The following is a 27,864-nucleotide window of genomic DNA, read 5'->3' as shown; positions in this document are numbered from 1 at the left end:
GCCGCTTAAATTTGGAAGGAAAAATTTTACTTTTCACTCCACTTGACAGCTTTCATTGCAAGTTACTTTACGTATTAAGCACACAAACAAATGAATAGCTTATAAAATAAAAATGCTGTGTTGTGAATTAAACTATTGATAAAATATATTAGTACAGGTGATACAATCTATTAGTTGATCAACACTTATTAGTAACAGTGTCATTCATCGTATCATTATTTTTATTTATCTAAATGATCTGAATACATTTTCCACCACTGGTTGTGGAAAACACTTTGTCTTCATGTCTTCATGTCTCCATGTTTGTGACTGGTTTGTCTCCAGACGGTTATAAATTTAAACATTGTGTCTCAGGTCAGCTCAGGCTCAGAAACGTGTATTTGAGCGACACCTTGTGGTGAAAATGAAGAATTCCAACTAGCTGCCAAATGCGGAAGCGCGAGGTTTGTCCCAAACAACGTTCCGTCGACCAGCGTGGTCATGTCGGCTGGCTTCATGGTGAGTTGCCCTTCAAATTTCACACACTAACTAGGTAGACGAACGAAAACACGTTACTCCGTCTTCACACGTGTCCGTGTAGCCTGTTATAAGACCGTGTTTACACTCCGTGGACAGCCGTGCGCTGTTGTTGGGATTTTGCTTGACACGTTGCATGTAACGTGAGCTAAAAGCTATTTACTGTGTTTGTGTGTGCAGCTGATGTACGTTTTACATACAGCACATATGCACGTTAAAGGGAAGCGTGTCGGGTCTGTAGCTTTGCGTGTCTTTAGTCTCCTGACTGTATACAAGTCAGTGACCGGAAAAAAAAAAAAGCGCTGTCATGTCCACCTCCTCCCTTTTCATCCTCTCTGTCTGCATCCTCAGTCTCTACACAGATGTTGCCAGCGGTCAGCTCTCCTCCTTGTTGCCAGGCGACGATGGAGTTCCAGCTCAGCATCTCCTCCTCTGCACACGAGGCTCCTCCTCTACCTCACCCAGCGGTTCTATGACGTGGAGATGCTCCTGAGCTGGAGGTCCCGGCTGATGAGGAGCCAGCTTCAGAAGAAGAACTTGTAAGACACATTTTGTCCGTGTTGGACCTTAAGAGATCCATCCTTACCGCTGCTGCTGGGTAGATTTCAGCAGGTATGAAATGTACAGCTGCAGCTCTCAAGGTGCGATTGAAGCCGTTTGTTGGACACCGTTAAACGGACCAGTGCTGCTAAAACAAAACTGTCACTCAGCTCACCACAAAAATCTATGACTCTATGTTTATCTGAACAGCTGACGGCGCCTGTTATGGTCATGATCATACAGTTCTTCAAGAACTCTGAAATAATGGTCATTACTGGATGCTTTGAGTTCATTTAAGATGCAGTTTGCAGTTGTCAAGTTACTGCAGACATTTGGACATTACTGACTTTTCCCTGCTGTCCCTCACAGTTACTATGGCTACACCGAGAACTTGTATGGGCGAGACATTGCATCAGCGTATTACATCTTGAGTCTGAGGGGAGGATTTAGGTAAGTGCCTCTGTCCTTGTTTCTGGACACACTGATCAGTATTCAAGCCAATAATTTACAAACTCTTTACACATTTGTATCTGATGTCTTCAAATAAGTCCAATGCACTGAAAACTTTCAGAAACTTTCTTTTGACCAGTTTATTTTATGTCAGTGTTGGTGTTGCACTTTCTGTGCTGCCGTGATCCAGCTGTTGTATGATCTGTGTTGCGTCCTCAGGTACGTCGGTCAGTCTGAGTGGTTCCGTGCCGACTGGAAGGGAAAGTTCAACTGGGACTTCCTGGATCACAAAGACACACCTCTAGAGGAAGTAGACATGAGCCACACTGTCATCAACTATACAGGACTGGGGAACCTCGGTACTGAGCTCCAACTGTGCCCTCTCTCAGGATCACTTTTCCATGCACATCTGCTGTTAATTTATTTCAGTGATATTCAGCATGCAAGTTTAGTTTTTGATCTGATTCGTCTCCCCTCAGAGCAGCAACGATCTCTGCGGACTCTGAAGTTACAAGGTTGTCCTGAGGTGAACGACTGGTTCCTGGCCAGGCTTCATGTGTTCCAGGACTCTCTGGAGGAACTGGACATCTCTCACTGTCCACACATCACTACAGGCGGCCTAGCTGCGCTCAGGAATCTCAAGTAATCAACCAAAATGTATAACATAGCCGAGTTAGTATCACCAGTCACTGCTATAATAACTTCCTCCATTTGTTTTTACTGTGTGTGCTGAAGGGGACTGAAGCGTCTGGACGTGTCTTCCCTCCCTGGGATTTCGAGTCCCGGGTTGGTCGTCATCCTGCTGGAGGAGATGTTGCCACAGTGCCAGATCACAGCTACTGGCTACGACCACAACCTGAGGCAGGTGGGAGGAGACGGGGAAGAGGAGCTCGTACAAAGACAGAGGTAGCGCTCGGATCAGGACAGGAATCAAGAGACAACAGCGAGGACTCTGCTCTGAGATCATGTGTCAACAACTGCAGTATGTGAGAGAGGAGTTACGTCACTTGATCAACTTTTGAGTTACACATGTTTACACCGAGGCGTCTGAGGTAAAACATTCAGTCCGAACAACGGTAGTGGAATGGTAGTTTGGTTCTCCAACAAGACAACACGCTCAATCACAGTTGTGAGTTGAAAACACACGAGTCTCTCGCCCGTAACAACACAATATAACACTCCCCACAACCCGAACTCACTGGGTTTTGCTCTCTTCTAATTCCTTCTGTTCCCCAAATATTTGACAAAAATTTGAGCTGCGCTCTCGGCTCAAGTCTCAGATTCATGGTGAGATTGTAAATGCAGACGTATCACTGTTCCCAAAAACATGTGTGACTCAAGTGCTGTTTTTTCGATCAAGATAGGAGGTTATAACCTTCCCCTGCTCCGTGCACGTCATGGTGCCGATCTGAGACCGACAGGCGATCACACCTCGTGTTCATCAGTATAAACCAGCTATGGACTCAGATCTGATCGAACGCCGTCCACATACAGTCAAATAAAACAATGTGAAGAAGAAAAATACCTGCACGTTTGCAACAAACATTTACTACCTCGGGTTTCTTGAACATTTTCATCCGAGGTTTATGTTGTCACACTTTGGTTACTCAAGTTTGTTGCTTCACCCCAGATAAGTGTACACTTTTATGATGTAAATCTAAATGTGTGCGACATGATTTCTCTCTCAAACAGTTGTTGCTGAATGTAAATATGAATGTACTTAATAAACAATTAATTGTTTAATTTCATGCTTGTTTGTGAATTACTTTTTTTACTTACTTTTACATGTTGAACAGACAATGCAAACCATGTGGTCACACATCACAGAGTGGCCGTATGTATTTCTAATCTTCACTGTGGAAATTCATGTTAGGAAACTAAAGCCCATAATCCAGCGTGAGCCTTGTTCTGCAGCAGTGTCACACCCCAGAGTGGACGGATGAAGACACCAGTCAGACTGGAAGACAAAAGTGAAGCGGGCTGAAGACACTGCTTCTACATTTGTATGTAAAGAAACTATCTGCAGTGATTTGGTAGCTGGGTTTGGTGTGAAAAGATCATGTGGTGTAATCTGGTCGCACGTTTCACTTCATGTTGGGTAGTATTGCCAAGTACTTTAAGTAATAATGGGAACAATTTCTTATAAACCTTTCACGTGTGGCCTGTTCATTAAAAGTGATTTGATGATTATATTGATGATTTTATTCCGTTTTCGAATGTATTTACCAGACTGTTAAATAACCTGATCTGTGGTAGGAACTAATCATGAGCGGTGAGTTGGGTCATAATGAACACGGACCGTGTTTTTGACGGACAACAACAAGACGAGACGGCTGAGCTGTGTATCTGCCACAACTTGTTAAAATTTGGGGTTTTAATTCATTGTCATCCGAACCCTTGTGGTTTCAGGGTCTCAGTAGACGGATAAATGTCTGATGCATCAGGTAGGACGGCTGTCGGATCCGTAAATTGAGTTACAATTTTGACGACGGACCGGTGCTCCGCTAGCTCTGTTAGCTCTGCAGCTACCGACATCTTTTACAAGAAGTGTGTGTTGAGTTTGACGTGTTTTAATTTTTGCATTTGTAGAACTTCCTAAAAGAGAAGAAGAGGAGGAGGTCACGCCGGAGCCAGAGGTAAGACAAACCGTTCATGACTATTAGTGTAGAAACCATGTCAACTTCAGACCAATTGAATCCGCTTCATGTAATAAAACACTGATGACTCCAAATGATCAAAAACTAGACTTCAGATCTTTTAATATCATCATTGACCCCGGCAGAGAAGATTCAATTGTATTTAAACAGATGATCTGTTTCCTCTGTAGGAGCAGTCGGACGACAGCAGTGAAGAGGAGGCCGAGACACCGACACAGAGTAGGTGGACATGGACATGGACATGGCACATATAACAGGTGGTGCTGTCTGGTGTAGAAATATGATTGACACCTGTCGGGTTGTGAACTCCACATCTGGCAGATCACTTTTACATTTTCACTGTTGAGTAACATTCAGTGATTTTATTGGATCATTATTTGATTTGATTATTTGATTCCTGTTGTTGGTTCATTTGGTTTTTGTGGCAACTGATAGTATTATTTTTTTAACCAGAACAATACACATTACAGACAGAATAAAAGTCATTTTTATCCAAAAGGGGCTAATCACGTAGTCCACCGCCACCCCGACCGTTACTAAGAACCCAAAAGGTCCACGAGGGATAAATGACGGGTCACTGCACTTCAATTCACCTCAACCAGTCTTCAAGGACACTGCAATAAATTCACACGTGGCTGCAACCGACAAACAAGTTGGGTCTCAACACTGCTGCACACAAATCAAACTCACTCGGCCCAGAGTGACGTCTGCATTTTCTCCGGGTTCCCGCAGAGAAGAACTGGCACCATCTCACACAACCAGCTCTCTTTATCAACTTGTTCTCCTCTCAGTCAGCGATCAGACAGCAGAAACCCAACGGGTGCTTTTAGTTAAAAGTGCGTCTTTGTTTTCTTTAACGTGCTGAGAGCTGATCTGATGTCCTGCAGTGTATTGTTCGGATTTCTCGTCAGCAAAACTTCAACACACGACTTCGGCGAGTACCTACCTGTGAGAAGACACATTACATTTTGACATGTATGTAATATACCCGCCAGGACCGACATTTTCTACAAATGTAGGGCCTGTGTTGACCCATGTGATGCAAAATGTCTCACTGTGTTGAAATAAGTGCTGTCTGCTGTGTCATGTTGAAGCTGAATTTCTACTTCCTGATGACTCTGACTTGATTTTCTGACCACACACGTGTTAATATGTTGATCTTGCTCCCTGATTCTCATGTGTTCCTTTCAGTGGACTTCCTACGCAACATCTTCTCCAGCACTCTGGGCCTCGGCTCAGCAGACAAAGTTCTGGATGAGCTGACTCTGGACGGAGTGGCGCGATACATAAACAGCGAAAAATGTGAGTGTTCGCCTTCCTCCACTGAGCCCAAACGTTACATCTGACCATAGTGGATCGACTTACTGCATACAAACATGTTACCATAAAGCAGTTATGACCGACTGATTGACGGGTTTCTCTGCGTCCACTCAGGTAAAAACATCATCTGCATGGTCGGAGCAGGAATATCCACATGTGAGTAACTCCGCTTTAATATCACAGAATGAACATTTTCAAGGTATAATAAACTGTTTAATGATCATTATTTTTACATGTTTATCTGATTAAGTTCTTAATCAATATTTTTAACATCATCTTTCTCCACAGCTGCTGGGATCCCGGATTTCCGCTCGCCAGGAACTGGCCTTTATGCAAACCTGCAAAAATATAACCTGCCTTACCCGGAGGCCATCTTCCAGATAGATTACTTCAAGGTGTGTGAAACATTGTGTTGGATTTGCTTGAAGGATGAAGCCGTCTATGAGACTTTTCTCAGGGTCATTAACATCCTGGGCAGTTTTTGAATGTTTGAGTTTGAGTTCCCTTTTTTTCCATAGTACTGTAAAGTTCAGCCCAACTGTTACTGGACTTTTGAGTCAGATGGCGATACCGGCATTTAGGAGGTGAAAAATCCAGTATATAGACCTACATTTTACATATTTATATACTGTGTATACAGTATATGTAAACAAACTTTCTTTGCAGTGAGCCCTCAGATGTGGTTAGAAAACACAAACACTTTTAACACTTGTGATGATGTGTAATGGAGACTGGATACTTAACAGTTAATTATCCACACTGACATCAGTGCAATAAAACAGTAAACCTCTCAAGGAATTTAATAATTGTAAAAAAGAAGATTTCTAATTCACCCCAATTATCTTTTTATGCATTATGTTCTCCAAAAATGGTTTTCATATTCATATTGGGCAACACAAACACAAATGCTGATCTGTGATTGGCTACTCCAGTATTGTCATCTGCAGGTGGTGTTAAAGGTGCAATATGTACGATTTTTAGTTTAAAACATTCAAGACTAACTAGAATTGTCCACAGGATGTGAAAAAATAGCAGCGTTGACATTATGTCAAAGATTTCTATGTTTTGTGTTGCACAGAAGTCTACAGAAGTTAACCATATAGCACCGGCCCATCCCATCTCGTAATTCAACTTTGTACCACAAGATGGGATAGTCCAGACCACTGCCTCTACAAAAAAATGTAATCCTTTTCTCCCTCTTGTATCCCAGAAACATCCGGAGCCGTTCTTTGCCCTGGCGAAGGAGCTTTACCCCGGACAGTTTAAGGTACAACACACGAGCGACCTGATCATTGCTGATTATTTATCTTGTCATAGAAAACTCACAGGTGTTTCCTCTTCCCGTGTTTAGCCAACAATCTGTCACTATTTCATTAAGATGTTGAAGGACAAGGGGATGCTGAGTCGTTGCTACACACAGGTTGGCAAAACACTCAGCTTCACATCAATGAAGTCACTATTTCTGTACTGACATGACCGCGCATGCTCCTTCAGAATATCGACACCCTGGAGCGAGTGGTCGGGCTCGAAGGAAACGATCTGATTGAAGCCCACGGAACGTTCTACACGTCTCACTGTGTCAGCTTCTGCTGCCGCAAGGAGTACAACCTGGACTGGATGAAAGGTGTGGTTTTGTTCGGGATTATTGATATATATATTGCTGTTGTGGTTCCAGCCGTTTGGGATTTTAACCATCTCTCTCTGCCTTGTAGAAAAGATATTTTCCGATGACATTCCCAGATGTGACAAGTGCAGCAGTTTGGTCAAACCAGGTCAGTCGAATGCTTGTCTCTGTCTGTGTCATTTTGTATCGATCATTTTAGTTTTACAAGACCTTCTGACCTCTCTGCACATAACTAAATCTCACTGAAACATGACTGCTAGATAATGTCTTTGTTTCTCTGTGTCGTTTGCCTCTCTTCACCCAGATATCGTGTTCTTTGGAGAGAATCTGCCGGTCAGATTCTTCACCTCAATGAAGATGGTGAGCACGTGGTGGTGGTTTGTGAGCATGCCGGCATAATTTGAGGGGATGTGATGTCATCACTTTACAGAAATACATATCACGTCTTTATTTGCCTTTTAGGATTTTCCTCGTTGCGATCTTCTCATCGTCATGGGAACATCTCTGCAGGTCCAACCCTTTGCAGGCCTCGTCGGCAGGTACTGCAAATCAAGTTTCACATTCCTGTCTGAAAGCAGAAATAATCTGGGTGTATACTGTAGTGCAGCAGCCCGTGAGACCGTCCTGCATTATGAAAGATTCAGGCTTTGTTGAAAAGTCTCTGAGGAAGACGCTGCTTCAGCCACCTTTTAGAAGCTCTTATAGATCACTGTGGTGAAGAGGTTGTTCTGTCCTGTGTTTCTCTGTCACGTAGGGTTTCAAAAAGTTGCCCCAGACTCCTCATCAACATGGAGAGAGCAGGGCAGGTGAGCCATCACCACTTTATCAACCCTGAGCTTCATTTAACCTAATTGCCTTTTCTGTCATATATTTATTTCTTGAATTCTCTCTGCAGCATGATGTGTTTGTGTGTTTCTCTGTGCAGGCTGATCCGATGTTCGGGTTGCTCGGTTTTGGAGGAGGGATGGATTTTGACTCTGACAAGGCATACAGGTGATATGGAGATTATTACTGTTTTACTATATCAGCTCGATCCCCCCCACCCCCCTTTGCAGTTTATATCAGAGATGTAAACAGATCTGATTTCAGATTAGATCATAATGAGTGGAATAGAGATGGACCAGTATATTAGTTTGACATCATGCTGTTTACTACAACACCACCTGAGGGTGCCAAAGACTTACCCACCATAATGAGTTAAATGAAGAACTTAGAAAATCCAAAAGTGAACAGATACTTTGTAGATAGATCCTTTGTACTATCTACAAAACTAAGGATAGTGGAACAAATTTACTCTTAATGTAGTGGCTCAGTATCTCACACAGTAATTTCCCAGCTACTCAAGGGTTTTGATTGTCATAAATCATTCATTGTAGCTGCTTGAGGTCTGTCACTGTCATTTTGGTTTTAAGCCAAATGAGTGAGAGCCTGGCATCTTGAAGGAGGTGATTTCTTGCACCAAATTTTCTTGGATTTGCACCAAAAAGGTGGCTATATATACTGTATGTTCCAATGTTCAATGTCAATAAATTGCTAATTTTTTATGTCAATTAATTGTCTATTAAAATGTAAAATGTCCAGTGTTCTCAGCCAATGCATGCCACTAAAAACGCACTACGAGTAGAAGTGAGTTTTACAGATGGGTGTCTAATGTCATAAACAAAATAAAAGAAGTCACCTACAGATTGTAACCTGTGATCGTTTTCCTCTCTGCAGAGATGTAGCTCACATCAGTACCTGTGACGATGGCTGTTTGGCTCTCGCTGACCTGTTGGGATGGAAGGTTGGTACACGATCATCTCTCAGAGATACTTTGCTCTTTTTCTGACCTTTAGAGTGAACCAGGTTAGCTGATTCCCTTTGTTGTTTAGCACACAGACATGAGAGTGGTGTAGATGTTCTCATGGACGACTCTTAAAGAAATCCTTTTAACAAGATTTTTGAAGAGATATTTAAAAAAGAGAATCACACAAAAGTGGAGAAGTAATGATTCAGTTTAATAACTGAATAAAACTCTGTTTCTCAAAGGGTCATTCAAATTGTGACAAAAAAAAGTAAAAAGTATAATCTGTCTGATGAGTGACGTCCTATTATTTGAATGGCTATAAACTGAAGAAAAGAAGGTTTTGTCATCAGTATTCACGATTAGAAAAATTCTGGTGGCTGATTCAACCAGCCCCTCTGGGATTTGGCTGTTTTTTTGTGATTGTTGCAATAACAAATGCTTGATTTTGTGATATAATTTCTGAAATTTTTAGTACTTTTTTTGTTTTTGGGCCTTAAAATTGCGATGATTATAAAAAATTGCAAGTTAGGGAATTTTTTATTTTTTTAACTCATCCCTCATGAGTCATAGGTTATCTAAATCATTTTTTTTAAAAAATTCCCCTTGTGGGATTAATAAAGTAACTATCTATCTATCTATCTATCTATCTATCTATCTATCTATCTATCTATCTATCTATCTATCTGTCTATCTATCTATCTATCTATCTAGAGGCTCCATCCACTGTAAACATAGGTGCTCTAAATATGTTTGAAATAATGTTAATTAAAAATTAAACAACATCTTAACATAGTTTCAGACTGCAAAAATTTATGACTAAATGTGATTAAATTTGGAGTTTAAATGTCAGTTTATTGTCCATATAATTAAACCTCTGCATGGGTCGGGACTAATAAATACAAAGTAAACAGTTTAGTACAAAGCGCATTCAGTCTTAAGGTGAGAACTTCTGAAACTTTTCCTGTGTTGACATGTTGTCGCAGGTCACCAGTGTGGAAGGACGTGTCGACAAACACGAAGCTCGGGCTGTTTATCTCATCTTTTTCTTGCCATCACGTCTCTGTCACCAGCGTGTCCTCCGTCTCTCTGTGCTTTAGTCATGTTGTCTTGCCTTCACTCCTCTCCAGGTGGAGCTGGAGGAGTTGGTGAAGCAGGAGCATGCCAGGATCGACAGTCAGGATAAGAAAGAGAAGGCCGGTGAAAGCAAAGGAGCTGCAGCCAAGACGAGCTCCGCCTCGGTGGCACCGGAGCCCCAAGCGGAGGAGTAACTAGATGAAAAGCCTCCTTTTTAATTGAAGCTACTCTAGTGATGTCACACTTTGATGTTGGCCCTTCACCGGAGGTCATGACAGTAGTGTTGGTGTTTGAAAGGAAAGCTTTGATGGGTGTCTGTCGCTCTAATACTTCATCTGCAAACATTTAAAAACTCACAGGACATTTGATGTCTCTGTGCTTTACACTGTTTATATCAGTCATTTGCACTTTACTGACACTACTGTACCCTCCTTTCTTTTGGCATTAGTTCACACCAGCTGTCTTTCTCTTTCTCTTTCTCTTTCTCTTTGCATAGGCAGGTTTCTCCACAGTACCGAGAACTGGTCATGTATCAGAAACGCATGTTTCTACGAGTTGAAGGTCATGAAGGTCAGGTTACGACCCTTCTGTCTGAAACAGACGCTGTTTGGTCGTGACTTTGCTACACTGAACGAAACCTGAAGTGACATCTCCAAATTAATTAATGAACTGTTCTGATGAAGTGGTGCGGGCTGAGCTGTTACAGTTCTGTTTATTTGATGATTATGTGATTTTAATTTCCTCAAAAGATGACCAAGGCTTTTTTTATTTGTCATCTTTTTTCCCTTAGCTAAAACCTGATTAGCCTGATAAAAGTAAACTTCCTGAGAGGTGAACTGATGGTGATGTAGATATAACAACAGGCTGATAATGTGGTGTCCATGCGCCACAGGTTATCTTTAACCCTAGCCACAATAGCCCGTGTTATAGAAAGTATACAGAGCTGGGGAACATCTCTCATCTTTTTATGTGCTATATTCTGTAGAGCGACCTTCGGAAATCACGTATGTAGACTGGGAGATCCTGGGAACATGGCAATGACTCCGTTATGGTGGAACATCGAAAATGTCTTTATTTTTAAATAACTGTTTTTTCATGTTTTTCTCCCATTTGGTTTTCTGTAATTTATTTTAACACAATTGTCTCACAAGTTATGTTCCAACTAACTCATAACTAATACTCAAAAAATAACAGTAACTTTGCTCTTCCTTCAGTCAAGACCTTAGTGTAGCGCCTTATTTGATTTTTCCTTATAATTCTGTGGGGATTGAAAAAGTCCTGCAGAGACGCAAGAAGAATAAACACATGGGTCGCTAAAATTACTTGTAATATGATATAATATGACTCAGTTTCATGGTAAAATATCTGTGACAGCTGTAAGAGCATGAATTGTTGCGCTATGAATAAAATAAATACTAATACTGGGGTGGACACAAAAAAATTAACATCTGTGTAATATTATAGAAACCAATACAAAATACTGCAATAAATTTTACCTTTGTAAAGCTGATAATATCCACTTTTGTTGACACTGTGAGAGAGAAGGTGATTCAGCTCTACGAAACGAAAACGTGGTAGAAACCTGACACTGTGGGAATGAGGTAGATGACAGGATTTCACTTTGGAGCACTTCTCTGAAGATTTGCGTAAAGAACCCTGATTTTTCAGACTATTGGTGTCCACAGCATGGCCAAGTATGGCTGAAAGACAAATATTGTTTGTCTTCATCTTAAACAGTACAAATTTTAAGAACTATCTTTGCAAAATAAGCAAAACTGGGGTAAATTTAAAAAAAAAAAAGAAACTTAAAAAAAAGCCGAGTTCAATGCCTTTTGCTCCTGGCTTTTTTTAATCTGTTTTGACAGGACACTGCTGAGCTTGCTGAATTACTTTGGGTTCTATTTCGGTTTCATTGGTAGCAGCAGCTGACTGTTGCTCATCATCACTTTATAGATCATGGCACTAGCAGGAAACCATAAGCAGAAAGTGTGAGAGTGCTGCTTCAAAAAAAGAAAAACCATGAGTCTTGTTGCCACAGAAATGTTGACCAATCAACAAGACCTCAAACTGGTTTCTGTGAAAGGCAGAACGGATGAACACTGAGAAAACCAACCTGCATGTACTTGACAGAAAATTGCAACAGATCCTTCCCTCTGTGCAGCCAAGAAGTCGAGCTCCTGTGTCTCTTTACTTATTCTTTTACTATTCTTATTTTGTATGTTAACATCTCCAACTAATGCATTTTAGTGCAGGTGCAAGATTAAATCTGTAACATAGACATGATCTCAGAGTTGTGGTAAAGCGTTTTTAAAACCAGTGTCTGTTCTCAATTTTCAGGATATTCAAATTCATCACTTCTGAGCAGAAAGGGTGTTGCAGCAAGTTAAGAAATAGGCCCCTGTAGCTCTTTATAGAAGATGCAGTGACTTGTTACTGTTCACAGAGCTGGGTTAACCACAGGCAGGCTTTAGGGGAGGGCGAGGAAGTTGCTGAAGATTTTCACATGAAAATTTAAACTGCATTAAATGTGAGAAAGACGCAGAAGAGGCAAACATGGCAGCCCTATGACAAATAACCTCCGTTTTGAGACGCAGAAAATTCAGCACATTACACCAGGAAATGTCTTGAGGATGTGTCTGTGAGCTTCCTTTTTAAACTCTGATGGTATTTTGAGCTCTTGAGCAACAAAGTGGCTTCACAGAGGAAGAATTCAACAAAGAGAATATTGCAATATGAGCAGAAACTGTTCGTAGAAGAGGGCGGACACATGAACTAAGTGAGGCAGCCCAACACGTGAGTATCGACTATTTTTACTCCACACATACGTTTTTGTTTTAAGTCTCTCTAAGTCTTCTATTGATTTTGATGATTTATTACTGAAAATGAATGTCCAAAAAGTCAGAAGCCCTAAAGGAAACTCAAAACTTCCAATTAAAAAAAATAATAATAATGTAACTTTAACCTGAATTATTTCTCAATCTTTGACCCGGAGGCATCAGCAGTTTTACATTATCTGCTGTCTGTGTACACTGTTCTTTATATTCATATGTTTGTGTCCAGGGCAGTCCACACTTCAGTTAATGGGATGACAGCCATCCCGTGGAGGAGCAGCAGGAGGAAGCTGTCGCTCCTGGAGAAGCTGAGGTGCTGCCAGGAGGCATGGTGCCCCGCGGCACCCTGGGGTAGAGAGGGGGCCCACGCTGCTCTCTGTGGGACACCTGCTGGGGTGAGAACAAATCACCTAGTTCAAGCCTTACACCTTTATTACGTGGCATCTGGTCTTTAGTGTGGTTCCTTGGACTGAGTCGGACCATTGATCCACTCATCCAAGGAAATTCATGTTAATTTGTTTTTAATATTGAAAATTATTATTAATTTACTAATAAGTGTAATATGAGTCTTTTACATATAATTCATTTAGCAAAGTGCAAAGCTTTAAGAAAAAGTTACAGCCTCCATACTGGAGACGACATTGCACTTAGTCTGAAGCATGTACTTTTATTCTGGCAAAAATCCCAAATTTAGATCATCATTAAAATAATACCAGCTCCTCCTTGAAGAGCAGAGGGTCTCGATCCCGGCCCACTACTCCTTTTGTTGCATTAAAGAAATCTCACTACATATAACTCATGAAAGCATGTATTTCTTTTTAACTTTGCTGACTTACAGATTTGGGTATTTACACAGAGATTTCTGACTTGCTCCTTTTTTTTTCCATCAGTATTCCCCATCTCTCCATGTGTCCTCTCTCTGATCCTCTCTATTTCTTCCTCTCCCTGCTCCACTCATGTAACCCAGCTTGCAGCATATCATCCTGTCAGCTCTTGGTTAGTTTGCTCCTCGTCAATTAATCCAATCCAAGTGTGATATGAAAAAAAGAAAACGCTGCATGAATGTTTGTGTGCCACACGGAAATTTTGTCAAACTACACACGTCTGTTCTCAGCCAGACTGAACGCTCACATACGACATTGAAAGTAGTTCCTTTTTCTGTTTGACATCCGATAACACAACAAACTGCTTTTTGGCTAAATGCAGAAGCAGTGTTGAATAAAAGCGTGTGTGTGACAGGGAAATGACATGACACAGTGGATATGTCTGCTGCACAGAGGGAATGTGAGTAGAAGAGGAACATTTATTTATTATATATATAAATATGATTTAATTTTAAAGCGTGACGTTCAGATTATTACCCAGAAATGCAAAACTCTGACTGGCAGCAAGTCATTGACTTTACTGTTACTGTTGATGTGGGAGGAGGATGTGTTGTGGAGGTTGTAGTTTTACTGGTATTTCTGATTTAAATGTTGAACAAAAAAGGGAATTGGCTCATTTCTGTTCCACTGGTAACAGTGAATGAGTGACAGTTTGGTGGCTGTTATGAATCACTGGAGAAATTATTGTTCATAATCTCCACTGCCTCGCTGCGTGTCTCACAAAACTTGGTACCTTGAAGTGAACTCTTTAGTTTTTATTTCTGTGTACACCAAAAGCCCAAAAGCCACTTCCTGTGTGTGTGTGTGTGTGTGTGTGTGTGTGTGTGTGTGTGTGTGTGTGTGTGTGTGTGTGTGTGTGTGTGTGTGTGTGTGTGTGTGTTTATAAATGTTTGCTGGTGTGTGAAAGCAATTCTGAAATTCAGTTGTGGTGATCTTATTATACGATTGAATTACATGCACTTTGTTTTACCCAAGTTATGTCTCAACCAGCTGCATTATTTTCTTTTAGTCTCTGTTTCTAACAGAATAATGTGATCACACCTACAAAGAGAACATTTATGCAGTCAAAGAAGCGTACTTGAGTTCACATTCACATCAAGTTATAAAAATAACCAAAACTTTACTGTACATTTTAGTTTTAGAAAACCAATTTAGTTATAATTCATGAAGAGATTAACAAACAAACCATTGATTGAGAAAAGATAACGTTGCCATTGTAGGCACAAGTCATACTAGACTGGATGGACAGTCTAAATGGACAGAGCAGAGGTGGTGAGTGTGAGTGGTGTCCACTTGATAAACCCAGTGACATACTGCACACTAGTATCTCTCCTGTGTAGAGCAATGTGTTTAATAGTGTTAGTGTTAGCATTGCATCCTGTGTGTTAGTGAGGTGTTTGGTAGGTGAGGCTGGGTAGTAACATTGAGTCAGTCGACCCCTGAGGTGTTATTCTGCAGTGATGGCACTTTGTCTTCAAAAGAGAGGTGAAGAACACATTTCACAGCTGCTCTCAGTACAATCAGACATTTAAGAGCATCTCTATAGAAGAAACTGATCAAATCATAAACATGAAAATTCACTCTTGACCTTGAAAATATTTGGACTAAACAGTCTCAAGGTCAATGCCCATTTACTGTCTTTTTTAACATCGTTTTTCAGTTGTATTTTTTTCAGCGGATGCAGCTTGTTCTGATCCGATTGAAGGATCAGTTCTGCTCGTGGGGCTCAGTTTCTGGTTTTACTTTTAATACATGTGCAGAAGCACTAATATAACACAACGGAAAATGGAAAAGGTGAGAGGTCCTGTGCCACTTTAGGATTAAACCAGTGTTCATAGAGCTGTATGAGTTGGCAAACAAACGCCGCAGCTCTAGTCAGCATTCATGAACCCTCGGAAATTTGCTGTGTGCATGACGCTCTGTCATCGAGATCAAATCAGCCCAGTGTTGTCACAGAAGGCCTGATGCCCTTTATTTAAAGTGCACTTTGAAACTAGCAGTTTTTTGTTTTTTGTCTTGGTCCATCCAGCTGTTTGTTTCTCTTCACGCCGCCTGGTTGCCATGGATTCACGTCATGTCACCTGCTAGTGTGAACATTAAGAGAAAACCTGTTCAACAGGCTTCGGAAACACTTCAGAAAATCTGAATGACTCAGTGTGTGTGTGTGTGTGTGTGTGTGTGTGTGTGTGTGTGTGTGTGTGTGTGTGTGTGTGTGTGTGTGTGTGTGTGTGTGTGTGTGTTTCCCTGCAGAGTTTCCTGGTTGTGCGGGACTCTGCAACATCTCAGCCCAGCCTCCTGTGTGTGTCTGCTGGAGCACCGGATGAAGACGTCCTTGATTTTAATATCAAAAGCAGCGGCACAGGTACAGACTATCTGCAGGCAAACCTGGATCTACTAGTATTTCTTCTGTGTGCGTAATCCAGTTTCCCATCTGTCATGTTTATATCTAATAGGATCATGTTAAAGAGTCATTTGACCCTCCTGACCTGCAGCAACCTGCTCAGCGTTATGAACCTCACAGTGTTTGAAAAAAACAAAACCTTGAATGTCTTGAAAATCTAGTGTGGAAATATAGCTAATGAAGATATGTTTATCTTCAGAATTCCCCTTTCGGTCTTCATGGTTCAGGTTTCCAGGAATGTATTTTTTTTTTTTCTTCTTCTCCTTCAGAACATTTTAGACTAATACTTCCCTCTGCCTGCCCACTCTTTCTCTGTTTCTCTGTGACAGTCCTCCAGCTGTCGGAGTCTTGTCTGTCTTTCTCTGACTTGGCTCAGCTGGTTCTCTTCTACTCTCTGACCAGGTAAGAAACTGACATATCACTGATGTCTGTGTGTGTTTGAACTTCCATTTAAACGTGGGTCTCTTTGCGGGACCATGTTGCATGGTGGTTTTGACCTCATATGTATATGTAGCCTCTTATAGGGCTCAGTAGCTGCATTTCTTTAACGTTTTTGTTAATAATAAGGTTGTTTGTCATTGTGTTTGCTTCCTATATGTTCTTTTCTGATTGTAAAATGTTTTGGGACAATGTTGCTGATTTTACACTTTTAAAATCAAACTGAATTGAAGTGAATCACATCTTTACTACATCCTAACTTTAGTTAAAAGCCCAATCAGTAAATCTTTGGACACTGAAAGAACTTTGGCCATTTTAAGGTCTGTGCAAACCTCTTAAATCCAAATGTTTAATCAGTTTTTTATCATTCATCTCTTTGATCTCTGTCTCTGTGATCAGGGATGTGTTGGCTGTTTGTCTGTCAATTCCTCGCTGGATCTACAGTGTAAATGAGACAAAAACAGATCGTCTCTCTCAGCTTGAACCCAGTGAGTCTTTGCCTCTCTGAGCCTCCCTCTTCCAGAATCTATTTTTTAAGAAAAATACAAAACCAGAGAGGCACTTACAGGAAACTGTCTCATTTCATGTGTTTCTCTTCTGAAGAAACGTGGCTTTCCACACCGCCGGAGGACCAGACAGATGAAATGACACACAGGGAGCCAAGCAGCATGATGTGCTCCATACAGGTATGTGGCATCGTGAGAAAGAGGGAGGAGTGGCCGTGCTCAAAGGGGAAAACAACTTCCTTTTTTGCACCATTGAGGAAGTTAAAAGCCAGATAGCTGACCAGAACGTCTGATGGTGGCGAAGCATCGAAATATCAAACACCACACAGAGAAGGAAGCTCACATTTTACATAATGAACTTAATACTGAAATGCATTTAGTTTAACTTTCCATTTCATGTCAGTTTCTAAAATCTTATTTTTCTTTCAACCGAGTTTATTCTGAAATTCGCTTCTCGTCAACGGATTCGAAAACAGATGCTTCAAATTTCAATTATAATTTAAAAGGCAGAACTTGCTCATTTATAAATGTTGAGCTCAAAACATCTTCTAAATATTCTGTGAAGGATCCAGTATATTCGAGGTTCCTCTTAACTCTTAATGCTTTCAGCTTCTATGAAAGCGGTGAGTTTCCATCTTAAAATAGAGTTCGTGTCAATATTTACGTTATAATTCTGACTTCAAGGCTGTGATTTTTCCAGATGAGGTAAGGTTGCTCTGTGTCTCCTGGCATGCCAAACAGTGGACTAATGTGTTTGTCATATCAACTTTGAGATGATTATGTGTCAGCATTGTGTTTACAGTGTGGTCTACTTCCCAAGTGACCGTCAGCTTAATTGATGCTTCCACAACTTGCATTGAAAAGAGCTTATTTTTCACATTCATCGTGGTATTGAGTGAGTCCCGCCCTCCTAATTCTTAATTTTTTTATGTTTTCCAAAGCTGACTTCCACCAACGGCGCCCTGTGTATCATCAATCCCCTCTACCTCCATGAGCATGGAGATGACTGGCTGACCCACAGGGCGACCGCCGCACAGCCTTCAAATAACAGACGAGAGCGACGCCTCAGCACCACCCGAAAATGGGCGGGGGCGGGGTTACAGAGCAAACGAGCCATCTCGTTGGAGCAGGAATCCTCCGCTGCCTGTACAGAGGGCTCAGGTCAGCTAAGTTTTACACATGAATAGATCATTTTAGAAGTTTGCACTAATATTGAGATGACCCAAATTAAGAAAACATATTTCCTCTGTTACATGTAGTAATGTTTGTCCGTGCATTTTAATTTCACTCTCACAGGTTTTGAGATTCACTGCACTTGAAAACGAATTGGAAAAACTTTTATTTTGAAAAGTTTAAAGGAAAAGTGACGTGTTTGTCAATAGCTTTTTAATAGGGAATATTTATTCAGTCGAAATTTTCATTTTTTTAATCGAAACAGATATCATCAAACCTTATCAGGCTAAAACTGTCTGCATTGCTAAATCTTAGTGGGAAGTAGGAAAATCTCTCTCTTTTTTATTTGTGATTGGAGTAAAAATGCGGTCTCTGTGCTCCTTAATGTATTTTTTAAAGTGGGCCGATTTGATTTCACTGCCAATGTGGTGTTTGTACTTCATGTTTCCTTGTCCAGGTCTAATCAGAGCAAGGTCAGCTGATTCACCACCAACCCCTAACACTCCAGCCGGGGTGGTCCTCCGGAGGCCCAGCCGAGATTCTGACACCACCTTACCACACAGAACGAGCACAGACAGCCTGCCTCTATCCACCCCCTCCACCCCTGGAAGCGTGACGCCCGAGCTGCAGCTCCACAACAGCCCCCTGCCTCAGTCCCCCCACAGGGTCTCCTGGATCGAGGATGGAGTCTGGCTGCCTCCACCCAGGCCCTCCTCCTTACTCCAGCCCCCGTCGCTGGAGCTGGACTCGCTGTCGATCAGCAGCATCGAGGAAGAGCAGGAGTTTCAGATGCCAAACCCGGTGCACCACCACCCCTCAGCGCACCGATTGGCCGATAAGGTGATCCACCGGCTCTCGGCGGTGGGCCAGGTACTAGGAGGGCTGGTGTGCCCGAAGAAAAGACTAATCAATCGTGTGCAGGAGCTGAGCGAGCGGAAAGGCGGCGCGTTCGCAGAGGCTGTGAGAGGATTTGTGGAGACAATGCTGAAGAGAGGGACTCAAGGCAGCGAGGTCACGGGGTCAGAGTTCTTACAGGAAGCGAGGTCATCACTCATGTCAATCAGGGAGACACTGCTGGACTATCCAGAAATCCAGGCATTATTGGACAGCATCACCGACTTAAATGACTCAGAGATTGGTGAGTGAGTTTATGGTGAATACTGACGATACACAACATTGACAGAACATGTTGTAACTCAGTGCATCATTGTTTAGTTCATTGCTCCTGACTTATCTGTTGACTCTGCTGTAGACTGCCTGGTGGAGCTTTCCCTCCACAAAGTGGCACTGAAGCCCGTCGCCATCCACCTCTACACCTGCATTCACACCTCCCACACCAGTGACGGTAGCTTCGAGCGTCTCCAGAGCAACCTGCGTGTGCTGGAGAGGAACCAGGTGGAGGAGCTCGGAGGATCGGAGGGAGTTGGAGTTCCAGACTCCGTCACCCTGGAGAGGATCCAACAGAGGTGGAGTAGTATGCACGAGGCTTACTCCCCGAACAAGAAGGTCCAGATCCTGCTCAAAGTCTGCAAGAGCATCTATCACAGCATGAGTGCCAATGCTAGCTCAGGTAGCCCGCCGGTGTTTTCTTATAGTTACTATTGTGGTTCTAGTTGTTTGTATCCCATTAAAGTCAAACTCAACTCTGGTGCAGGTACAGCGTTTGGAGCAGATGATTTCCTGCCCTGCTTGACGTGGGTGCTGCTCCGTAGTGACCTGGTCACCTTACAGCTGGACACAGACTACATGATGGAGCTGCTGGACCCCACACAGCTGCAGGGAGAGGGTAAGACTCAAACTAGGTCAGGGTATCCTTTAAAGAAATGTCTGAATGTGGCAGCTGTACACTACAGATACCTTGACTTTGATACCAATTCCTGAATTCTACTTTTTTTTTTTTTTTTTATACAAATTTTATTAAATCCATTTTAACAAAAAGAGAATGTGATTACAAATTACAGTAAAAGTCTTTTGTTTTTATTGTAGTTTTGAGCGGGAGAGTGTAACCCAGGTTGTGGCTACAATATACACACGTTCCCCAAACACCTCACATGCATAGTATTGCTAGATGCTGCAGTTTACCGATGTGCCATCAGTACAGGCAAGCTAGCTTGCTGTGTACAGAGAGGTCTGCAGTCCTAAGTTGCTGAAGTGCATGCAGCGCAGGCTGGTGTTGGACCAAACATGATGTGAAAAGGCGTTCTAATGTGACATTTACTAAAGTTAAACCTGAGAGATTTTATCTACACTGGTGGGCTGCTCAAGCAGAGCTTCCGTAGGGGAAATGATGTGCTGGCTTACTGACACTGCTGAGATTTAGTCCCACGTAAAGAGACACTCGTGGGTTTTAGAATAAAAATATGTAAATGCAGACTCTGTATCAAAATGTATTACCAAAAATAAATCCTCTTTGAAACTAGATAGTATCGAAGAAATGTGGTTGGTGCCATTAATGTATTTCGTTACTCAAACACACCCTCGTGTTCAAAGTTTCTAAATCTAGTCTGAAACTACCTAGAGGTGTCTAATAAATTTTGTAGGATTTTCCAAACTTAGTAAATTGACTTAAGAATAACTGGGTTGACTGGTAGACCCAGTCTGGGTCTCTAAATGGAGGTTTAGGATTTCACAGTCTCTCTCTCTCTCGTATCAACAGGCGGCTACTACCTTACGACTCTGTACGCCTCTCTCTACTACATCAGCAGCTTCCAGCCACGATTGCCCGCCCGTCAGCTCAGCGTGGAAGCCCAGCATTCTCTTAACCAATGGCATCGGCGGCGCACTCTGCACTGCGACCAATCGCGTCGCAGTCAGCACCGACGGACCATCCGCAGGCAGGTGTGTCGGGACAGGGGAGATGACACAGAAACTGGGGGTAACGAGGAAGGTGGGAGAGAACAGGAAGGTGCTGGTGTTGATGAGTCACAGAAGCAGACAGAAAGCATCACGGAGCCGCTGGAGACACTGAGGGAGGAGACATGTCTCTAACATCAGACTGTCAACCTGTGACACAGGAAGAGGGAGTAATGACCAAACAGGAGGATAGACAGACTGTTTGTAAAGCAGGAGAAGAGGACTGTAACGGAGAGGAAAGAGAGGAGCCGAGATGAAAACCAAAACAACCAGGAGGTCAAAGCTGCTTAAAATGTTCTCACTGGGTCAAAATTCTACTAAACACAGGTAAATTCTTCCTTAAAAAAGGCACAGAAAGCTTTATATTTGAGTAATATATATGTCTAATGGGATGTTTGCCAACCTGATTGTTAGGAATACTTTGATAAACCTAAAGGGATGATTAGGAGAGACGGGGAAATATATTTTTTTTTAGGACTTTTCAAAAATGTTAGCTTTTTTCTTGCAAGTTACTGAACACCTTTTATCGGCAGGACTTAAATATCACTGTAGTTAAACTGATTACAAAGTCCATGCTGAAGCCAAAGAGTTACAAGTGGATGCTGCTCTGAGGTCGTGTGTCAAAGAGGTTGTTAACACACTGGAATAAATTACCTTGAATTTACTGTCATAAAAGAACAGAAGTGTTTATAGAAAAAGTGATTGAATTCATGCTTATTTAGGCACCTAAATAAATCCAAGTAATTTAATACTGTAAATATATCACAGGAACAGTGTTTCCTCTCAGCGGATACTTTACGTCTAACAATTGATCACATTGATCGATTAATAACGTGGCTAGTCGTCAGCAATCAGTCCACCTTTTTTTCAGTAAACATAAGCAAATTTCTGTTATATCTTATACAGGAGCTTTGTCACACCTCATTGTTTTCTTAAATTGATTCTCCTGACATTTTGTAAGGTACCACCTGAGTTGGAATTGTTTTATATTTCAATTTATACAGGTTTAAATTTCAAAATACATTACTATGATAATAGACAATAAATTTGAAAAGAGAGTAAAGTAATGAAATAAAAAAGTGTGTTGTGTAGTTTGTAGCTGCTCTTTTCACTACTTGTGGCTGTTTTCAGAAAAGCAAAAAGCTCTGAACGATGCAGACCCTGTTTGTCTTTTCAGAATATTCTAATTGCAGGTCATTGAGCTCGTAGCAGAAAAGTAAGACGTCTTTCTCAAGTTGCTGAGGACTAAAATAATACAAGTACCCAAACAGCAGACTTGTATTTATCAGAGCACAATGCCAATTTGCTCCTTGAACAGACAGTCCAAAAAACAACAACAAAATTACAAAACAAACCCCAAAAATGAAATGAAATTAATGAAGTCATGCACGTTTTGTTGGTTCTGCTCTTCAGGCAGGAAGTAAGTAAATTACATGCACTGTTGCTGAAACACATTTTATTATAACAGACATTATATCATCGTTTTGGCCTCTCAAGTGATGCCCACACAACAGAAATATATGTTTTTCCTTTGGACCACTAGAGGGCAGCATTACACCTCTGAGATGAACAGCTTTTATCCTCTTGGTTGCAGTTTTCAGAAGCAGGTTTGCTCTTGGATATTTTTCTTACACACCAAACAACTTAACATACAATACTTAAAATTCTGTACATGTTGTGGGTTTAAGCTTCCTTGAAGTGGCAGCTGAAACTGAAGCAGGTTATAGAAGTTACAGTCACTGGACTAAAAGGAGTTGAAGTGGCTACAGCAGAAGGTGCAGATGAAGCGCTGGAAAAATTGTAAATGTCAGCTAAAATTAAAGGACTTAAAAGAGCTGATCAGCAGCAGAACATTAAAAGTAGTTGAATGAAGGGTTGCGTTTGAGTGCTGACACAATCTAAAGTGACAGCTATAAACATCAGGAATTAAAGGATGTGAAGTGACCAGAAGTGAAGCTCTTTAAATATGTTGCAATGATAGTTGAAGTCAAAGCAATTAAGAAGATATACCTGATAAAGTTGGATCACAAAGGCCGACGGTTAAAGCACTGAGGGGAGATAAACTAAACCTAAAATACATTGAAGAAGCAGTGAAATCAATTGAAGGAGTGAAACAAGCAGTGGAACTTGTGAGGGAGGGTAAATAAAAATGAGGCATCAAACATAAGTAAAGATGAAGATGGAACACTTAAATAAATTAAATTAACACCCCACTAATGAGCTTTTTAAGGAGTTGAAGTGGTAGTGGAAATTAAAGGTTAACGATTTGAAGCTGCAGTTGAAGTGGAAGCACATCTAGCAATTGAAGCGACAGTAGAAGTTAAAGTACTTGAAAGTAGCCATTGATATTAAAGCAATGAAATATGTAAATGTAAATAAGTGAGAATCAGAACACCTGAAAGTAAACTGGTATGGGGACAGTTAAGGTTATGGCACTTTAAAGCAGGTGTAGTGGAAAATAGAGCACACAGTTAGTTAAAGGAGCACAAGTGAGATTTTAAAAGGCAGTTGAAATGTTTGGAGGAAGTGACGAGGCAATAAGATAACATTTTATCTATTTTAATCGTGATTAGTCATTTTTTTCTTGTAATTTCCATAACAAATTAAAACAAGGTCAGTTTTAAATCGTTATTGTAAAGCAATTATTTTTCTCAATTACGCTGTAATTAACACGCTGTACATTCAAATGGTACCACAATAGTTAATGAATGCACATACATCGAGCATGCACACATGTAAATAGTTACGGGGGGCCTCTTATGTAAATGTGAGCACACAGCTTCATGTACACACACATATGGAACCGTCTCATTGCTGCATTTGAAATGACTGGGCCAATCAAATTTGCCTAATGAGACATCTGGCTTTCTGCCTGCATGTGGATGTCAACCCCAGAAACAGCTGGGCCTTAACACACACACACACACACACACACACACACGCACACACACACACACACACACACACACGTACATATATATACACACGCTCCCATTTTCTCTTCATACACTTTATCAGTGCTTTTAGATCTGGTGAAAGACACCGAGTTAAACACGCTGAATAATTTCGTGAGCATGCAAACACACACACACACACACACACACACACACACACACACACACACACACACACACACACTGGGTAAAATTTGGAGAAGCATTGAGGAGAGTTACGGTCTGGACCACACTGGCCAGTGCATAATGTCAGACACTGACTCTCCCACACGCATTTCTTTCACACGTGATATATTATGCATACATGAGTGTGTAACACACTCACCACTGCCATAAATTAGATATATGGCTGTGGCAGTGGAGGAGGGGGTGTGCAGAGACGAGGAGGAGTTTGTGCGTGTGTGTGTGTGTGTGTGTGTGTGTGTGTGTGCGTGTGTGTGTGTGAGAGAGTGAGAATGAGGAGGAGGAGGAGGAGGAGGAGGAGGAGGGGGGCACAGATGGCTGTGGCCTGAGGCATTTGAGGTACTGCAGCTAAACATGGGGACTGCAACACACACGAACACGCACACAAATACAGACTATTAAATGCTGCTTTGATATACACATAAACATACAGTGTGCAGAAGGGGAGATACGAGTTACATACAGTACAGACATACGGTGGCACTACTTCCTCAGTGTCCACAACTATTACTGAGGAAAAAAACTGATTTTTTTTTTTTTTTTTTTTAAAGATGATTAACGACAGTTTGCTTGCTTGAAAATTTAGATTTAATGTTATTTAACACATCTATATAGTAATATGATTACAAAGTTAAATTAATTTTCTCCACTATGTTAAAATGATAGTGAGTTGCTTTACAGATTAAAATTTGACAGTGGTACAAGGGGTGGTACGGTAATTTCTTGCAGACACCACAAAAAACTAAAATAAAAATGTTTAAAAAGGGCCACATATTTGCAAAAACACTGCTCAAGTTTCCATTAGCATTAGTAATAAGGATTTGAGAAAAAAAATAAAATAAACATGTTACATTTATATTCAACAAAGAAAAATAAAATACTATTTTGTTTGGGATGACCTTTTTTTTTTTTTTTTAAAGAAATCTACCATTCAAACACTTTATTGGCAATAAAACAATAAAAAAATACATTTGCATTTGTATGCTACATTATATAAAAACTGTTGAGTTGCTCTGTCTGGTTTTGATTATTGTCATACACACACTGAGCTTACAGTGACCCAAACCTGCCTCACTTTAAGCTCCTCTTAAATCAGTTTGGATGAAGTGCAGCGAGTCAGACGGCATCTTTACTGTCCTGCCCTGCCACGTCTTCATCTGTCACTCGTCCCCACCATACTACATGTAAGTGTCTTTGTCTTTACTGCAGCCTTTTCAGAGGCTGTCACCATCCAGCAGCTTGCCTCTGTCGCGCCTCGTTCACACAGCCACAATAAAACTTTCTCCCTTTCTCTTCCTCTTTCTGACCCTCCTGGGGCTCCTCTGTGCTCTTCGTCCACATTCCTCCATTCTTTTCTCTTTCTCTACCCCTCCCTCTCTTTTTACTCCCTCCCTCCCTCCCCCACCCCTAGCTCTCTCCCACTTGTCTGAACTCTGACAGGTGTGTAATTGAATGATTAATGACCGCCAGAGAAACCCTCCTCCCACACACACACACACACACACACACACACACACACACACACACACACACACACACATATATATTCATGCAGCTACACACACAGGTGTGCACATTTTCACATTACACACATGTGTGTTCATTTTGCTTTTACAGCCTGAATGGTCAAATTCAAACCAGTAGGAGTTGAAATGATGGAAACATTATGAGGAGTGTAGCAATACACCGAGTGCAATATATACGTGAAGTCGCCCCGCACGGGGCCAACATGTAACAGCGCTGCAATGGAGCTCATTCCACATGCCAATCACACTGTTGTCATTTTATACAGCATTACATCATATATGATTTTTATAAAAATACATTTCATTTTAAAAAAAAAAATTTTCTTTAGTCATTTTCTAAAAATGTAGCTGATTTGTGAAGTTGTAAGGCTCAATAATCTACTGGTGTACCACACACCCGCCTCCACAGGCTACATTACAAATCCTTTTCTAAACCTCGTAAACACACTTTACACGTAAACACATACCAGCATGTTCTGGCTTCCTTTTTCATTCTGTTCGTCAACATGAAGGCAGGTTTTATGCAGTGTCATTTCCACCCAATGGAGTCTGTTGGTGAGAGACGAAGCTGGCAATTGGTCCAAGCTAATTATAATCTGAGGTTATATGATTTTGAATTATATTGTATGTGAGGCCTGCACACTGATGTACGATTAAAGCGAGACTGTTGATTTTTCTGCTTACTTTTGAACAAATGTGAATAAAGTGCTTCATTTTAAAGTAGATCAACTAGTTCAGCAGGAAAAAAGACTACCCATTTTGATATTTCATATTTAGAAAACATATTTAGGTCAATCTTCCTATGTGACAGAGATATGTACCATTAAACAGTTTGACATGTTTTTACACTTTGGGTTTTGTATGGATGAATCAAATGTTAAGCTTTAAAGGTACTAGTAGCTGTTTCCCTTAGTTACCAGACTTTATGCATCACACAGACATGAGACTGGCAGGAATATTCTCATCTCATGATGAGAGCATATTCCCCAAAAAGTCTAAAACAATTTTTTTCAGCAAATACTTGTGATACAGAAACCATACATTTTGACATGTTACCCTCAAAACGTTTTAAGTGCTCCAAGGTATTCCTCCCCCAGTCAATGTAAACTATAGTGTCATTGTTTCTAAATTACTGCAAATGCATCCTGGGCATTTTTGTAACGATATTTCTTGTTGTTTGTCAGCGGACACCAATCAACCCAGTATCCCACTGAAGGGTGTAATACACTGCGACAGTCTCACATTTTGGCCCAAATAAGCATGAAAAGCGTTGCCTTTGGTTTAGGCATCAAAAACCACATGGTTAGGGTTAGGGTTAGACAACGATCATGGTTTGGGGTTAAAACAAGTCATTTTACGTGTAATGTTAAATACGTCGCACATACATTACTTTAAAAAGTCCATGCTGACCTTTGCTTTCTGACAGACTTGAACGCCAGCCTCCTGGATGAAACTGCTGTGTTTGTTTTATTCACCCCCCCTACTCCTCCCAATGAGGTCTATATCACTCTTAGTACCACATTGAATGAAAATGTGCTGGTCACACATGCGTGTACTTTTCCCGCTATAGGCGAAGCCAAACGTGACACTGATACGGTGTCCTCTAGTGGGCTGATTGGTGTATTGCACACTTTGCCGTAATATTGGGCCGCACCAATATATCTGATCTAAGAAAGAAATTGTAAATTGATTTGCTTTATATACAACACTTCATGGAAAAAACACTTCCTGTTATATTTTTTTTGTCTTATTTCCCCTCACCCCCTTTTTCTTGAACAGATAAAAGATTTTAAATGACTCATTTTTCATTTTTATATTGGTTTAAACCAACAACATAATTTTAATTATAGGCAGTGTGTAGTCTTCCATGTGTACACTTCTTGATTACGGACCGAGCATTTAGTCATTTGATATTTTGACATTTAGAAATCTAAAAGCTGATGAAAAATGTCATTATTTTTTTTTTCTTTCCCACAACAACCTTTGCGAAAAAACTGATTTCAATTTCCCAATTGTCACATTGGAGGTCACACTGAAACAAAAGTGGTCGCACTGCTTTACATGACAGTGTTGTGAAAAAGATTACCAGGCAAACAAACCTGTAAGGAGGTGAAAGAGTAAAAGTGAGGGGCCGGTCGAGTCCAACAT

The 27,864-nt window shown here is 41.1% G+C and overlaps 3 protein-coding genes across 3 annotated transcripts; all 3 read left to right on the top strand.

Moving 5' to 3' along the window:
- Positions 1 to 450: 450 nt before the first annotated feature.
- On the top strand, positions 451 to 3,254 carry dmac2 (distal membrane arm assembly component 2). The gene is made up of 6 exons (XM_069147500.1): positions 451 to 498; positions 868 to 1,055; positions 1,426 to 1,506; positions 1,726 to 1,865; positions 1,986 to 2,148; positions 2,242 to 3,254. Exons 1-6 carry the CDS (start codon positions 481 to 483, stop codon positions 2,414 to 2,416), a joined length of 765 nt encoding a protein of 254 aa, XP_069003601.1. The 5' UTR covers positions 451 to 480; the 3' UTR covers positions 2,417 to 3,254.
- A 553-nt stretch (positions 3,255 to 3,807) lies between these two features.
- On the top strand, positions 3,808 to 11,480 carry sirt2 (sirtuin 2 (silent mating type information regulation 2, homolog) 2 (S. cerevisiae)). Its single transcript, XM_069147499.1, has 16 exons — positions 3,808 to 3,950; positions 4,096 to 4,142; positions 4,334 to 4,382; positions 5,355 to 5,465; positions 5,598 to 5,639; positions 5,772 to 5,878; positions 6,694 to 6,750; positions 6,835 to 6,903; positions 6,978 to 7,107; positions 7,196 to 7,255; positions 7,412 to 7,467; positions 7,570 to 7,646; positions 7,862 to 7,913; positions 8,033 to 8,100; positions 8,824 to 8,890; positions 10,021 to 11,480. Exons 1-16 carry the CDS (start codon positions 3,935 to 3,937, stop codon positions 10,159 to 10,161), a joined length of 1,149 nt encoding a protein of 382 aa, XP_069003600.1. The 5' UTR covers positions 3,808 to 3,934; the 3' UTR covers positions 10,162 to 11,480.
- Positions 11,481 to 11,585: 105 nt separating this feature from the next.
- On the top strand, positions 11,586 to 24,002 carry rinl (Ras and Rab interactor-like). The gene is given in 12 exon segments (XM_069147497.1): positions 11,586 to 12,760; positions 13,028 to 13,193; positions 15,933 to 16,044; positions 16,413 to 16,485; positions 16,921 to 17,009; positions 17,125 to 17,207; positions 17,969 to 18,188; positions 18,658 to 19,338; positions 19,453 to 19,770; positions 19,855 to 19,986; positions 20,857 to 21,162; positions 21,165 to 24,002. Coding segments are annotated over 11 exon segments (2,301 nt in total). The 5' UTR covers positions 11,586 to 12,760; positions 13,028 to 13,052; the 3' UTR covers positions 21,311 to 24,002.
- Positions 24,003 to 27,864: the final 3,862 nt, after the last annotated feature.

This window comes from Embiotoca jacksoni, unplaced genomic scaffold (assembly GCF_022577435.1).
Source record: "Embiotoca jacksoni isolate LCO1_2020_lvr unplaced genomic scaffold, fEmbJac1.0.p SCAF_14, whole genome shotgun sequence".
In the NCBI taxonomy this organism is placed as follows: Eukaryota; Metazoa; Chordata; class Actinopteri; family Embiotocidae; genus Embiotoca; species Embiotoca jacksoni.
This window is presented reverse-complemented; position numbering and strand designations above follow the sequence as displayed.